This window comes from Astatotilapia calliptera, chromosome 16 (genome assembly GCF_900246225.1).
Source record: "Astatotilapia calliptera chromosome 16, fAstCal1.2, whole genome shotgun sequence".
Taxonomy (NCBI): Eukaryota; Metazoa; Chordata; class Actinopteri; order Cichliformes; family Cichlidae; genus Astatotilapia; species Astatotilapia calliptera.
Genome location: NC_039317.1, coordinates 21,084,526 through 21,101,389, shown reverse-complemented (window position 1 = coordinate 21,101,389; position 16,864 = coordinate 21,084,526). Strand labels below are relative to the sequence as shown.

The following is a 16,864-nucleotide window of genomic DNA, read 5'->3' as shown; positions in this document are numbered from 1 at the left end:
TTTACCTATGCAGTCTTTTCTTTGCTACGCTCAAGCAAGTAAGAATGAAATGAAGCCAATGTAGAAGTGCCAAAAATTGCAGGTCTCAAGTTGCCACTTGAGGTCGGCTCCAAAAGCCAGTCAATCGATACAAATTGCAGCACAAAAACGCATGTTTGCAATCCAGCTTGATACAAAACAAAATGACTTCGGTATCTGTAGCTGCTTTTCTTCATGTTTTAACATCTGTACGAGTGATTAACTAACACCTTTAAAGTTTATTGAGGCTTTTGTGACTGATACAAAGATACGTGTTAGGCCTACTCCAGTTTGAGCCTCTTGGCTTTGTCTGTGGTAGTGATGCATTTGAGAGCATTTTCACCAGTGGGTGAATCATGGTGGCTACATGATGTCTATGATCTTTCACAGAATGATAAAGTTCTCCATACTTCTATGGGATACACTTTTAATACCTAATCCTGTCACTGAACAATTGTGAGATCTTCCACAAAGTTTGTTTTTAAGCATTATACAATTTTCCAGTATATTTGTAGCAAATCCCTCAACTTTTTTATTATTATTAAATTGTCATCGGACAAATGACTAAATGTCTTTTTCAGGGAATCAGAAAATATCTTTTATTTTTTAATTTTTTTTTCTTTTAAGTCTCGTCAAACAACCTTAAAACACCAAAAAACTATTTTTTCTACCAAAGAAGTCGATTTTGCTTTTATCTAAAACAAAGGGTTAGGGCAGAATTAGGGTCAGGGTTACCACCTATCATGACTTGGACCTCAGCGTTAAAAGCCTCATGCTGGTAGGAGTTTACCCCTAATGAGTAACAAGTGAGCTGTCAACCATTTGGTCAAACATTTTAGTGGCTAATGTCATCTGGAGCCTCAAGAGATACGAGTTTGTCAAATTATTTTCTCTCAGATATCATAAAGATTCCATTTTCTATTTTCAAACATAAAGTATTTACACCTAAATGACACTGATACAAGAAACATCCCTTAAGGCAGTTTATTAGAATTTATATAGCTACCCCACAAAAGACTTCATACAACAGTTAGTTGTATATTTCTGAAAACCCGTAAACAGATTTGATGTGTAAAACTGATGAAAGTTTTGATGTATTTGCAGTGTGTTTGTATTTCTTCTGATTAGTAGCTCAATAAAAGCAGTGATGTTAATTTGATATTTTATTCTGCAGCGTTACAACCACCATGTTGCTCCTAAAGGCAAGCCCATGCTCACTCTGTGCTTATGCACTATTAATATATGAAATAAACATAAAACACATTCGAGCTTTGAGATTCTTTTTCCTTAGTAATGCTTCTCTGTCGTTGTTGCTAACCATGTATTGGAGCTGTCAGACTTATTTTATATTTTCCTCTGTGGTCGCTCAGTATTTATATCCTCAGTATTTTTATCCTTTCTGCATACTGTTGCATTCAGTATTATATATTTGTAGTCAGTTTCCTGGCTTTTACAAGCACAAACATGTTACATTCTTCTACAACCTTGTTCGTTTTTGTTTTTTGTTTTTTTTAAATCATCTTTCTGCCTCTTTCCTTGCTCTTTTCTCCCTCTCTCTCAACCCACCTCCCCCCTCCCGCCCTCGCTCTCTCTCTCTTTCATTCTTTGGTTATGAGGCACTGGTCGTTATTATAGGACGCTGGCAAGCTTGCCGTCAGTTGCATTCTGGCGAGAGTCAAGTGCCACAAGGTGCCTTTTTCTATTTGTTTGTTTCATGCAACACTGCACCAGCCACTGACCTGTGGTATCCATGTCGTGCAAGAGGGAGTCAGGTTCATCCAATCAAAAACGGGCTGAAATTAACACTGATCTTTCCATTCCTGAAGAGAGACTGTGGCAAAAGGCAATTTCATGACTATAGGGTGGACTTTTTTTCTATTTTTTCTTTTTTTTTTTTACTTTTTATTTGGATTATATATATTCTCCTCTTTACATTTTAATGTGTTTGTTTACAGCCGGTTTATGTCATAAACAACAAACCCAGGGTTTAAACTCATCATTGCCGTTGTTATTAATTACAGCCTAAAGTGTTCACCCTCAAAACAATTTTTTTGAGATTTAATCTGAAAGTGCGATATCACAGATTTTGTCTCACTCTGAATTCAATCTGATTCCCTGCAATTCAGGACATGCAATATTCATAGTTGATCCATTGACTGCTATTCAAGCGGGAACTATTTGAAGAGGGAAAGTTCATGTGCATTTTTGATGGATTGTGCATGTCTTCCCCTACTCTATATGGATAGAGCGCTTGTTTGAAGGTCAGTGATTCTCTTCAGTCAGAGTCTTCCCTCTACACTCCTTTTTTTGGGGTGGGGGAAGAATATCTCAAGTCTTCACTCCATATTTTTCAAGTGCTTCTAGGATGACTAGGTTGGATGACCTTGGATCCTGGTGGAGATGAATCTCTTTGAGCTTCCCCTCTCTGCTTTTCTTGAAGAACTCTGTCACGAAGAAAGACAATGACCTTCTGCTGTAAGACTTTTCATGTAAAATATCCACTTTTTTCCAGCTCTCAACCTTTTCATATCTTTGATAGCTCCTGTGTTTCTTGCTGTATGTGTTGAAATACATTTTCCTTTAACATACATCAATAATATCATTCTAGTTACGTGTTCCACTTTTATCTCAAATTACGTCTTTTAGTCCGTATATTTGAAGGGTGGGGTGGGGTATTTTTTTCCATTAAAAAATGGTACATTTATGTGTGTGTGCCTTTGTGTTTGCATGTAGGTACAAGGGGTTGAACAAGGGTTGAGTGGATCTTGAGAGCTGGCAGGTGCATTATTGCAGCAGGCTGTGCCTAGCTTGACATGTGTGTTCCTAATCTCCTAGTGATATGACAAAGCTGTGTGGGGGCCTGGGCTGGATCTCTTCTGTCTGTTGTGACACACAAATACACACACACTCACACACACACCACAGCCCCCTATCGCCTTCCTTTCTGTCCAACACACATCATATTCCTCTCTTGACCCTTCAAGAGTACCCCACTCAATCTACTTGCACTTTCTCACACTACATGTGTGATTAATATGTTCTGAGGGAGATTTGTAAAACCATTAGTGCATCAGTTTATGTAGTGATTACATGCATATAGTCTGTGCATTCGAGAAATAAAGCAGAGGCCTCAGATGCCCTTAACATGTATCAAAGTGTGCATTCATTTCAAGCTTGTTTACCTCCTGTTAGTCATCGTAAAGAAGAAAAAAAAAAGCATTGTGCCAAAAGATATGATGCAGTTGATGCAGTCCTGTAATCTAGGACATGACATAGTGTGTTACATGGTAAGCAACTTCAAGTTTTTGGTTTACTATGTATTTACCTTTATAAAAAAAACAACCCCAGATTGCTTTCATTTCGCAAGACTAAATGCATGCAAAAAATGCTACAGACAGAGAAACTGTAATACTGAGAAGATGGCAGACCACACACATGATTTGACCCAAAGGCATGAACAGATTACATGTGCATGGGTGTGCTTCCACTTTACCGTGGAGCAACAGCACAAACCATAACACAGGATAAGGGCATATCCTTGTGGGAACAGAGCCAGTGCATCTGACCATGTTGACATTTTACAGTCTGACATCAGATGGAGGGATAGTCCAGTTTGCATCCCTGCATTCAGTCACATAGTTAACAGTGTATAAACTGGAGGTATTACAAGGTATGTTTTTACTCATTAATTAAAAATGCAACGATTGCATTAAATAGTTAAACACATTAATCAAATAGCTGGCTCTTGGGATGAAATTATTTAAAGTAGATTTTTTTTTGGTGAACATTGTTGTCCACTCGTGATAACCCATGTGCATCATCCGAAGCAGCTTCTTCTTTCCTCCGTTTTTACAGTTTACTCCTCAGTCTCCTCCAGCCTCGCCCCAGAGACCAAATGCATCATTTGAGGCTCATACAATTCACTGCTTACCGAGCCACTGGCTCCTACCAGCCTGATAGAGGCATTTTTCGCCACTTAGAAGCATGCACTGTGTGTCCGATCCCTTCCTCCTTAATATGTCCTCTATTACCATCAGGCATTTAAGCCTGTTTTTTCTACTTCAGTGACCACTGAGCACCGGCTTCATTAAAACTAATTGAATCGGAAACATGTCTGCCTGAGGAAACATTAACTCTTTCTATAAAGGAAATTTCCGATTTCACTTTGTCAATAAGGTCAAAGGACCGAGCCCATGTGTTCGATCCTGATACATGCGGTGCCCATAAACGTAATCTCATCCCTAAATTCTTGGGCTATTTCATTTGGGCATCTATCAGCACTGAATGCACTAATTTAGCCTCGATTAGCTTTTTGTGATGAAAAGAAGCAAATAAACAAACAAAAACACCATTTCTCTTTTCCCCCCATTTATACATTTTTTTAGGCAGAAACCTGAAGAAACCCCTCTCCCACATGATGTTCTGTCAATTTCATTGCATTATTAATTTCTTGTGGTTAGCATAATTGAGTCTTGGTACAAGCATTACATTAATGGATTTTACTGACCACACTTGAAACAATAATTTTATGGCATCCGTCAGAAATCAATGCGTGATAACAGAGCACACACAGCTGTTTAATGTGAAGTAAATATTTATGAGTGATCTGACTAGACATCAAGTTCAGTCAATCTTCTTTGAAAGGATCTGTGCGAATGATTAACCTCATTTTACTGGTGCTGCCTGGGCTGGTAATGGCTATTAGAGCTAAGAAGGAGTGAGGCCTTTGATTTTTGGCTTCTCATCATTCACAGCTTGTCGCATCCCTTCATCCTTCATACACGGCTGCTGAATTGATTGTCTGTTTAGTCCTATGAATGATAAAGCTGCTCTGGGCCACAGGCTGAGAGGGACAGACATGGCTCACCTCCATCTATATGCAAGGTGGATTTCTTTTCCTGCCTCGCCGCTCGGAAATCAGCTTTTTGCATTATTTATTGGACAATCATCAGCATTTCAATATGGTAAATCAAATAGTCACAGTAATATAACTATAGACAGTCTTATCCAAAGGGCCATCTTTCAACTCATTATTCATTCATTTTGTTTAGAGCAATAGTCGGCAGGACTCATGAGATTCATAAGTTGTGTAATCAACATGTTTTACTGCAGGCTCCCACAGCAAAGTGCTTCGCTGCCTAAACAGAGGGAAAGGTAACACGAAAGAAATTGATGCCAAGGTTGAGGGAAGAGTGGATGCAGTGAATGAACGAAAAGATGCCGAAAAAGGCTGTCGAAAAGGCAGTGAATGTTGTTTAAATGGCCAGATCCAGGTAATAAAGACTGCCATGTGGTGTGCAGACATATAGATCCACTTCACAAGCTTTCATCTCCCTTTGTACCTCAAAATGACTTTCATTGGCAACTATAAAAGACAAAAAGAGTTTTAAAAAGTCATTTTGCACGTGGCTTTGTTTTAGCTAGGCCAGAGAAAATAAATACTGTGACCAAAGCTCACTTGCTGTATCCCAAGAGAGCAGACAGTGGGCAACGTGTAGGCTGCCACTTTTGTACTGTTTTGCACAGAAGTTTGTATCAGATGTATTCATGCATCCTTATAATTATTCTTCCTTATCTCCTTCTGACTGCCGCTGATTGCTACTTGTTGGTTCTGCACTTTAAAAACAGTGTAGTTCTTCTCCATCTAAATGCAGTTTCAGCAAAAGCAATGCCTGCTCTTTAGATGTCTACTAAGTTCTCATATACTGCAAAGATGCACGGTGTGGTTTTCTCCCACTTCAGGTATCAAGTGATGCAATGATCTAGCTGTTAATTAACACATTTTGGCTTCCCGATTAAAATAATATGAATAAAAGCAGTTGACAGTGTTGCGTATTATAATAAAATAACGATGGTCAGTTGACAGTGGAAAATGATTTTCAGATTAAATACCTACAACTGACTGACAACACTTTAAATCCACCACATACAACACACATGAACCTGTCAGCTTCACCACAGTGTACAGGTGAGCGTGCAACCAAATGCAAGACTGCCACAGTGTGCGGAGTTCGTGTCTCTTCTAAGACTGAGAGATTTTTAATTCGATGTCTTTCTCACCTTGTGTATGAGCACTTAGAGGCAGATATGCGGGCTTTGTTCTTGGGAGACGGCCACCTCCACCTGCTGGCTTTCGTTGTTGTTCTGTGTTCAGAGGCTCAACACAAGACTGTAAAAGTGAAAAATGATTTTCTTTTCTTTCTTGTAGACCAACTTGTGCTCACACAATCACGCCTAACCTTTCGCTGGTGTCCAAGAGTGGGGAAGAAATTAGGCACTTAATAAATTGAGACTCAAAGTCTTGCAGCATATATATAATCATGCACAAACAGTGACAGAAGTGTTGGCTACATGTGTCATGTTTTATTGTATTGAGATAGACATGTATAAAACCTAACTGTACTTAGAGTCAATAGAGGAAACTTGTGACATTGTAATGCACCCTTTCAACAGATCTGCTAAATGTCAGCAAACTGGTTCTGAGCACAATCCCAATTTGCCTTGGAATTAGCACTTTACAGTGACGATGTAATTATTTAGACAATTTATTGCCTGCTGCTAATATCTCTCAAAATAAGCTGTTCCCTTCATCTTGATCATGTGATAAATGTGGAATCGTTGTGGATAAGTCCCAGACATGCCTCAAAGCCTCGCGTCACTTCTCCCTCCTGATAGACTGAAGGAAAGGCTTAGTGACAGCGGCCCTGCCTCACTTTGTTCAAGCTAATCACAGCCGTTTTGTATACATTTCTAAATGACTTGTATTTCTACTTGTGCAGTTCACAATATGCAGATGTGATGTGCAGCGACATCTCACAAAAATCTTCACCGCAGTTGCGTGAGATTAATCAGCGCACTGGATTAAAGGATACAGCCTACATAGGGACGTTTTTACCTGTGTACTTTAATGGCTGATACAGCGGAAGGGGGAGGATGTAGAAGAAATAAGAGGCGCGGAACTTCATTCCCGGGGGGTTTGTGGGAGGTTGTCGGTAAAAAACTGGCGTATTACTAAACTATTAAAAACCAACTGGGTATCGTTTTATTTTCACCAAACATCGGCCTCGGTTTGCAAAAAAAAAAATGCCGCACAACGACGCAGTAAAGGTTTCCTGTTTGTGCATCATCATATGTCTCTTCACTTAAATTTCACAGACAACTACGCTGGAACGCGAAATGCGAGCCTGCGCTACCTGTGCTCAAACCGGGTTTCACCTCTCAGAAAGCTTTTCGAACGCCTTTTTCTTCTTATTTGTAATGGCAAGTTGCATGTAGACGGATTTTTTTTATGCCAGAAAACTGCCGACTGTAAAACTGTTTAGTTCTAGCTCTGATCTGACTTGTCGGTAGGATAGGTTAAAAGTCTGATTTTAAATTATAAAAGGTCAGTGGAGCGGAAGCGCAAAAGGAAAAGAAAATCAGCTTGTACACAGACTGGGATAATATAGAGCGCGTCATTACATTTTTAATCACCTTTTTTGGTAACGAGGAAAGTCGAGATCCACAAAGTTAAAGTTTTATAATCATCCGCGCTACATCAGCAAAGAACAGATGAATTATAAGATGAATTCCGATGTTCTCATTTAAGCAGTCGTTCGAGAAATTGTGTTTTATGTTCAATTTAAATTCCTGCGTTTAATCTGTTGCATCGCTTCTTTAGTTAGACAGCGACATTAGAAAAGGGAGGAAATGTTTTATCGGCAAAGGATAGACTAATAAAATTGTCACCTTTATTTGTTAAAATATTAGAAATAATTGGAAATACACACCTGCACGCATGGCGACACTTTAGAACTCCTAAAATGTAAGTGGGTTAAATTGAATTTGGATAAATGAAATATGAGCTCAATAGAGTCGGAAAATGAAAGCTTAAAATTGTGAAGTCGTTAATATGCGCTTCTGTAAAGATTCATATTTTTGTCAAATTTAAAAATCCAAATCCAATTAAAATGGGCCCGCCTTTACGAATATTTCATCTTTTAATGCAACGACTTACTCCCTTAGCTTGAACTAAATATCTCATCGCATCCTGTCACGTTTTTTTTTAAACAGGATGATAACAGAAATTATTATTATTGTGGTGTCCTTATAAAAAACGTTTGGGTTTTTTTGCGCAATCGAGCCTGAGCGCTGATCGCAACAGCTTCCACAAAACTGAGAATTCAGTGAAGAAGTTATGAGAAAATGCATCATTTCTCGTGTGCCTCGCTCTCTCTTGGGGATTGGAAAAGTCTGAATTTGAAGAATAAATTTCAGAGAAAGTGTTTAGCAAAGGATCGATTTAAAAGTTTTATTTGTAAACATTAAATATTTCTTTCTCTCTAAAGTTTTTTGAATTCGGCACCAAATGCGTCACAGAAGTTGTAAGTACACCATGATGCCAAAGATGTAGGCCTATATCACACACTCATGGACCTCTTCATATAAGATGGGATTTTTCAGTTCCAAAACGTGTTAAATTATAACTAGCTAGACGCTTATAAGACATAAAACATAGACAACGTGCTCAGCATGAAACTTGGATGGTTTGAAATCGTTTAAATTGCACCATGCTTAGTGTAGCTCTTGGCAATAGAAATAATAAATATATAGAAACGTTTATATTCAACAGCAACAATACTTACAGCACATACAAACAAGGAATGTCTGACAGTTTTACAAACACCATGGGTCCCTCATTTTCTATACAGATGAAATATTTTTCCACATATGCGTCATACATAAAAGGAGTGCCATAACTACGAATCAGTATCAAATCTAGCAGACTACATAGTGTCCGGTATATATTATATATAGACATCACCTCAGCAAGTGCCTATAAAAGAAAAAGGAAAAGGGGTGGGAGGGGGAAAAAAAAGAAACTAAATCATGCGTTGTCTTTTCTGGATGCTTTTGGGATCCTGTCAGAAACACATAGGCACGAGTCAAAAGAGAAAAGAAAATTAAATATTTTCATTATAACAAACTTTTTACACATGTTATAAACCGATGCATTGGAGGCATCACATAATCTATCATAATATACAGTGTGTGTGCGTGGGTTTATATATTTCTATATAAATGGAATATATTACATCTGAGTATGCTGAATCAGTAGAGCCGAGGTTAAACAAACAGTAAATGATTGCAAGACCAAGTTAAATTTGATGACAGTTTGTCCACCGGAGAGCATTAACCAGTGATAATTCAGTTGTTTGGCACAAACAAAAGAGAGAAAAGGGGAAAAAAATCAAGGCCCGCACAGCCATTAGACTTTGTCTTTTTTTCCCTCGTGTTACTTTTTCACGAATTCATATTCATAATGTGGTTGTTCTGTTAGCATATGGAGCTTGCAAATATTCAGAAATAACAACTTTAAAAATCGGTCAAGTCTGACACAAATAGTCTTTTGGAAGTTCTTTGAGGTTCGCCATTGAGTCAGACTCAGAAAGGTAGGGTGTCGAGGAAAAGTTTGTCAATTATTGCTGGCGGAGGGACTAGGTCCTCTAGCTTTAGGTAAAAGATACGCTGCAGACCTTGGGTACAGAGTGTGCGCAGTTCTGGGAGCTTTCCTAAGAGTTTTGACAAGTAGTTGGGACGATTCAAGCCGCCGCCATTGAATGTCACTTGATCTTTGAGGCAGTTGACGATCTTGTTTTGGAGATCCTCGACTCTCTTGGGTTCCTTAAGTCCGTGTCGCTCTGAAAAATACAATTAACAAAGAAAAAACAGGCACGGATAAATAATCTATGATACGTCAACCCTCTCATTTTTCATAAGCGTTGTGAACCATCCAGTGTTCATAAATGCACCGTCGCCTTTACTCACCTGTTACCATGGCCAGTGCTGCGATGCAGGAAAAAGCTGAGATGTCTATATTCATACTCTGCAAGTTGGAAGAAAACTCCACGATGGCGTCTACCCACTCTCCAAATCCACGGACGCACTGTAGTCTGTGTAAAACCACTCCATTACAAAAAATAAGCTTTCCTTCCACTGGGTTGGACCTGCAGTTATTAACAAAATGTCATTAATTATGCTTGGTAATAAATGTGGATTCAAGAGCCTTCTAATTATTGGGCGGCTAATAAAGCCAAAAGCAATGAAGCTTGAAGGAGGGACTGATGATTATCTAAAGCCTAAATTGTTTTATTTAGTAATTACTCAGTCTCACCTGTATGCCAGCCGTAGGACAAAAAGTTCAAGGAAGGCGGATTCAAAGAGGAGATCTTGATCTTGCTTCGGTAGATCAGAAAAGCCAGGGATCTTCTCCGCCCAGCCTCGGATGATCTCCATGGAGCCCGTCAGGAGATCATAGAACTGCTGGATATGCTGAGTGTTGTCTCCAGTCATTTGGTAGTCAGGGTTAGCCTGGAACTGGAATTTAATTTAAACAGCGCCTTAATGAGGTCCTTTAAAATATATAATCCGTGAAATTGCAAATGCCCATTTCCAAGAAGGAGAGAAAGATTTTTTTTAACCGTTGAATTCATGTCTCCTTTTTATTAAGTTCTGCATCTCAGTGCAGCTCACTTAAAATGTGTCACATTAAAAGGCTGGCAAAGTTTGGAATTCAGCGATGTATTACAGAAAACTTTCAGGGTAATAAATTTAGTCCTAATGCAGGACTAAATTAAAGGGGTCGCCAGTCTCGTTTTATCTGCTTTCTCTGAATAATATTTAACTCTTTTTTTTTTTTCAAATGTTCTGCGAGTGTGTGACTTTTTATTTCTGGGATTATTAGAGTCACTTACTCTGGAGTAGTCCAAAGCGGACATGGAGGGATTGGAGTCCACATGGGCCCTAACAAGTGCGCTTATGAGGCTGACCGGCGGCGAGGGAGGGGAAGGCTCTTGGGGACTTTTGGGTTTGGATGGTAGGCGTCCTCTTCGACCTTTTAGATTATCCGTTCGGACAACTGCAAAATATATAAAGATATGTGATTTAGATAAATCATCAATATACAAACTCCAGCTGGTGTGCGTAAATACCTATTAGTGGATAAATTCACAACCCAGTACTGCATTACGCACGTTTCCCAGTGTGTCAGATGAAAAATATTAACCACCGGGACAGAAATAATTGAATGCATAGCCCAAACGTACCTTCTCTCACCATTCCGACGACAAGGCACTTCTGGAAACGGCAGAACTGGCAACGGTTTCTTCGGCGTTTGTCAACAGGACAGTTTTTATTTGCTAAACACACGTATTTTGCATTTTTCTGTACGGTGCGCTGAAAAGAGAGAGAGAGAAAAAAAAAAACACACAGTCAACTTTCGGGCCCATTTCCAAGGTTACACAATTCTGACGCACAACTTGAAGGGGAAATGCAAGGATGAAAACAATATAATATAATTCATATTTAATGTTTTGAATTGTGCTGTATGACCCAATAATAATAAGAGAAGCTCAGCAAATACGCATTAGTGGTGTTGGTTATTATTTCTTTTCATTCGATGTCACGTCTGTGTGGACAAGTATGACTGCCATGTGGTTCTTTTTTGTGTGCGCACTCACACTTGTATTAAAGTCGGGTTTAGTGTTATTGTGTTGCCTTTGATTTATTTGGTTTTTAAGTAACTGAGCAGCATTTAACACACTGCGCTGTGAATAATAATGACAGAATGTCTCGCTGACGTAAAAAACAGTAACACGCATTCATTGTCGCTGTCATTTCAGCCCACCTTGAAAAATCCTTTGCAACCCTCGCAGGTTCTCACTCCATAATGTTGGCAGGCTGCGTTGTCCCCACATACCGCACACAGACCTTCGTTTGACGGAGATCCTCGGGACGGGGGCGATGGCACTTGGCTGTCCATCAGCTGGTGCCCGTGGCTGAGCTGCAGCGAGTGAGGAAAGGCCAGGCCAGACTGTTTCCGTATAGCGCTGGGCACCGCAAAACTCTGGCCGTCCGGGCCGCGGTGTGCGCCCGGGTTGTCGTGGTTCATGGACACGTGCAGCGGCCCGTCGAACCGCATCTGACAGCTGGAAACAGGAGTACCGGGCGGGGACTGTTTGAACGAGAAGAGCGAAAGCCTTGACACCGGATTCTTGCGCTGGTCTATCATATGAGACGTGGCCGCAACATAGTTCTGGTGGAAACTGTGGAGGGAGCCAGGGTCCTCCCACATGTGATTAGGCTGAACCTGGAAGTTTGGCGTACTTGGGGCGTGAGGCGAGGAGGGTTTGAAATACATAGGCCCAGAGTGAGCCATCATTTCCTCAGACTGGGGTGGCAGGTGGCTCTGCTGATGGTAACTGTGCATCTGAATGTCCTCCACTTTGATAGAGGACTGCTCTCCGGAGTGGGGCATCTGATAGAGACAGGGCGGTTTAACGTCGTAACTGGTGTTATAGTTGTCCATGAATGTACTGAAACTTGGTAGAGAAGTAGTAGCTGTGATCTCAGTGTTGGTCAAGTCCATGCTAAACTTAACAAATTCGGGTGTTAAGAAGTCGCAGCTGTATTCTCCTGCGGTGTGGTAGCTGTAGCTCTGGGAAGCTGGACTGGCTCCTTGAGGTGATGATCCATACTGAGCCTGAACGCAGGGCATGGCTGAAAACCAGACGGGTGCAAACAAATTAGAATTTTTCACATAAATGTTTAAACTGAGAGGGAAAGTTTTATATATCAATTTAAAATTATATGAAATGTCCACAGCAAAAACTACACTAATTTAAACAAGTGTGGGATTTCAGGTAAAAATAAAACTTTAACACATAAATGTTTCACATCCTACCTCAAGTCTTCTGACAGTTTTCCGGTGACACTTGAAATGGGTAATGTCAGGAGCTGTTGTGTGGGTGTCGGGATAGAAGAATGCGACTCTGTTCTGGTTCTTCCCCTAATAAAACACAAAGGTTTGGAGTTACTAGATTATACAATAAAACAATCTCTCTAAAAGGAGAGATCACACATTGGTTAAGCATAAGTCTATTTGTGCGCAAACCATACCCCGTTTCCAAACGTGCAGAGCATGTTACAACATTTTATCCAGTGTTCTAATGAATATGAACAACATGCTATAGAAACCAAACCACAAGTATTTCTTTTCTTTTGTTAATAAGATGCTGGTTCGACGTGAACAGACCAACTTTGCGCACTTGACACTAGTAAAAACTTGTCTAAAAAGCAGAAAGCTGAAATGTGGCATTAAATGACAGTCACATCTGAATAGTCTCAGTCAAACTTAATTGCGTGTAATTTCAATTTAAGGATAGAAAAAAGACTTAGATTAAAAAAAAAGATTTCAATGCCTCGGAGAAGCCGGACAGGACGAGCGAATTCGGAGATTATGTTGCAAGAAAAGAATGAATGAATCTTACCTCTTTCACATCAGGATCGTGACTTTCTGTCCATGCGATAAGCATGTAGGTGGTATTCATCAATTTTAGTAAAAGCTCCAAATCACGAGCGTAGGTACAAGCAATGCCAAGCAGGGAAGTGAGTCCGCGCACCAACAGCGACACGAGCTTCGACTATCCAGTCTGGCCAATGTGGCTTTGTTTATGTGAGCTCTAGATACCCTGGCCCACGTGTTTCAGTGCGCAACGTCATCGGCGTCGACATCGACGCGGACCAATCTCCTCGGGAGCTTTCTCAAGCCCCAATTTTTCTGGTGAGTATGTTTGTCTTGTGGTATGTGTTCTGTGTTGCTTCCCACATGGACATTAGCAGAGATGTAGTGGAGGATAAACCCACCTAAACTCAGTTCAGACACCTTGGTGTTTGCACAGGCCTTACGTCATGCTTGTTTTAAGCTGACACGAGTCTATGTGATATGATTTCGATGTATTTGCCACAAATCTCTAAAGTAAATGATGCACGTTTCCGATGGACTGGTGCTGTCACTGTTGTTTTCCTCACTGTTCTGGCATGCGGGAATAGTATTTACAATCGGGGAAAGTTCATTTACTACCATGCACTACTCCAAAAGAAATGAAGGTACACTCCAAGGTTGCAGCAGGCCAATATGTAGCCAAGTGTGCGGTGTATTTTTGTGGCATTAAAACAAACGTACACACACCCCTAAGTGGAAACACGTCTCCTTACTAGCACTGAGTTTATGCATGGCCTGGTTGTCAGTATTTGAATGTGAAATTAAGATGAGTGTACACCGGGACACATATAAGGCACAGTTATGTCACAACGTCACAATGCTAGACTCACTGTAGTTGTATGAAATAGCCCTAATGAAGCAGGGGTCAATATTATTCTTTGTTATCTTCTGACAGGATTTCTGTAGGCTATTTCAATTGTGTTCCAAATTTAGACCTCAGATGGGGTGGGGTCTGCGAGGTGGGCTGCCTATTCATAGCGCTGGTAGCGCGCGTGTGTGTGTGCGCGCGAGAGAGAGAGCGCTTCTGTAGGAGGAAGGGGGGATAATTAGCGGGCCTGTAGCCAGTTGTCATGGGGGACCCAAAACAGGGAAACGTGATAGCAGCGCGCAGAATAAGAGTGACGCAGAAAACTCTCAAGTTGACGCGGTCGCCAAAATAATCTGCTGGCCTTATTGTTCTGCAGCGATGGAATAACTGATCTTCGCCTAATCTTACACCAACACCTTGTAGCCAGTCGAGTTGGCCTAAATCTTTCTAGATGTACGCAGGCTTGGGAACCAGGCCCAAGAGAGCGAGCAGAAAGTGCATTCGCAGAGATGTGGCTCCACACGCTACAGCAGGATCTCGCCGCATGCAGCATCATATGTTATTGCTGTTGGACTGCTGCTTTATTACATGAACCACAGAACAACCATCAGTCTTGAAGCTGTTTTATGTACTGCCCCGTACTCACAGCACACACAATAAGAGTGCGCAAGAAGAGGGGTGGGGGAAAGAAAACTGTATATCATGGTTACACTCACCTCTAGAGGACACTATTGTTCGCCAGCCATACATCACAAAGCTGCTGTTTCTTACAATTAACCTTTTAATTAACCTAACCCCATTAAGACTGTGTGGTCACGCCCAGTCGTTTTCAGGTGGACTATAAGACGGGATTTGTAAATTACAGTTTCCCCACACTGAACTGTGGATATCCGGAAGTAAAATATTGTTCGACTTGCATAGATTATGGCGCTTTTCACATTGTACTGACCCAGTCTTGTGTCATCATGATTTCGGCTCATTAAACAACAGTTATCCTACAGCCATGTAAATATATTTACATAAAGTGGAATATGTGACCAACCTCCACAAAAAACACAAAAACTATTTTGACTTAAAACGCTGATGACAGGACGCCGCTTGGTTTTTATTGACTGGTAACAATTTTCCATTTAAAATTAAGCTCGGTTAGCGTTTAATTGGCCGTTTTACCGAAGAGTAATTAACTTCCTATTTATGTGCACAGTTAATTGGCAGTCTGATGTGAATCTAACGGGTTAGTTGTAATCATACGGAAGATTATATGTTTAGGTTTGTTTGTAGAAATGCCAGAATGTGTAGCTTTGACTCTCTCTCTCTCTCTCTTTTATCACCGTGGGAGCCCCCATTATTAATTTCTCCCCGGGTGCAATCGACAACTCTGTGGGAAATGCGTTTTATTAGTAGAAGAGACACTCTCGTCATCTCAAGGTCAAAGGATACCATATGAGTCTCAGTTACAGTGAGACCAGGGTCTGCCAGCTCCCCGGGGATTCGACCCTGAGTGCGAGGAGGGATGCCAACAGTGAGCCCCACTTGATTCGCTGGTCTCCATCATGAGTGTGGTTGTTATTAGCAACAGGCCCAGCGCAAAGAAACTTCTGAGTCAATTTTTTTGTTTTAATTCCTTTTGACAAGTCGGTTCAAATTAACGTCTTTACCTCCAGCAAGTATTCTTCACTATTTTTTTTTGGGCGATTTGATATAGTCTATTCCTTTTCCCCTTCTCTGGAGATGTAATGTTCACATATAGTAGATGGATTTCAGGTATGGACCAAACTGACCATGTGGTGCAGTCTTCTCAGATACTGTGCAGCTCCATTTGACACATTTTAGGAGCTTTATTAACAACATTTGCATTTCAGTATAATACATTACAGCTTTGCTGCTGTGATTGGTTAATAAAGAGGATTAAAAAAAGTGGTCATTTTCAGTAGTGAAATATGTGTTCAGATACCTGCAAAAGAAGTACATGGCATTTTAGCACAATGAAAAGTACAGGCTACTCTTCTACAAGTGTTTAACAAGTGAAGCATTTATGTGAAGCGGAAGGAAACAAAGTGCATTTACTAAAGTACTGTAGTAAAATTCTGACTTACATGCATACTTATTTCTTACTGCCAGCTGCAGTGGAGAACACTGTACTGTTTTACTGCACAACATTTACAGGTCAGCTATAATAAAAGATTTAACAGAAGAAGATTTTTCATGCAAAACAAGGTCAGCTCTCAAATACGATTATGTGTTCTAATTTAAGCAGCAAAATAAAATATAGGGACAATAGGTACAATTATCATCAATATCAGCAGTTTTGTTCAATACTTTCTTGGTCATGGAATAACTTAATTAGACTGAACATTTTTTTTTACCTTTTTTGTGCTCTTTTTACTTAAGAATCAACACTTCCTGAGCTGTTTGTAACATGCAAATGACACTTTTGTTGTAGATGGTTATTGCTTTGGCATAAGTCGTCCCACATTTACCATTTAACAAGATGAATTTCTTTTGCTTCTTAGCAATCATATTAGATATGACATATGTTTGTTTATGAAATAACCTACAGAATAACAACACCGTTTCCCTCTAACACTATGCAGCATGTGAAGTTGCAGAAAATTGTGAAAACTCCATGAAACACCACTTTCTCATTATTGTATTGAGCACATAAGCTACTCAAATTAAGAATAAGTGGGAACTGAGAAAGAGGCTTCCACTTCTTA

The 16,864-nt window shown here is 40.2% G+C and overlaps 1 protein-coding gene across 1 annotated transcript; it reads right to left on the bottom strand.

Moving 5' to 3' along the window:
- Positions 1–8,090: 8,090 nt before the first annotated feature.
- nr4a2a (nuclear receptor subfamily 4, group A, member 2a) lies at positions 8,091–13,534 on the bottom strand. The gene is made up of 8 exons (XM_026144526.1): positions 13,326–13,534; positions 12,740–12,844; positions 11,684–12,555; positions 11,103–11,232; positions 10,752–10,915; positions 10,172–10,374; positions 9,826–10,004; positions 8,091–9,698 (listed from the first exon to the last, which is right to left on the bottom strand). Exons 3-8 carry the CDS (start codon positions 12,551–12,553, stop codon positions 9,442–9,444), a joined length of 1,803 nt encoding a protein of 600 aa, XP_026000311.1. The 5' UTR covers positions 12,554–12,555; positions 12,740–12,844; positions 13,326–13,534; the 3' UTR covers positions 8,091–9,441.
- Between the last annotated feature and the right edge of the window lie 3,330 nt (positions 13,535–16,864).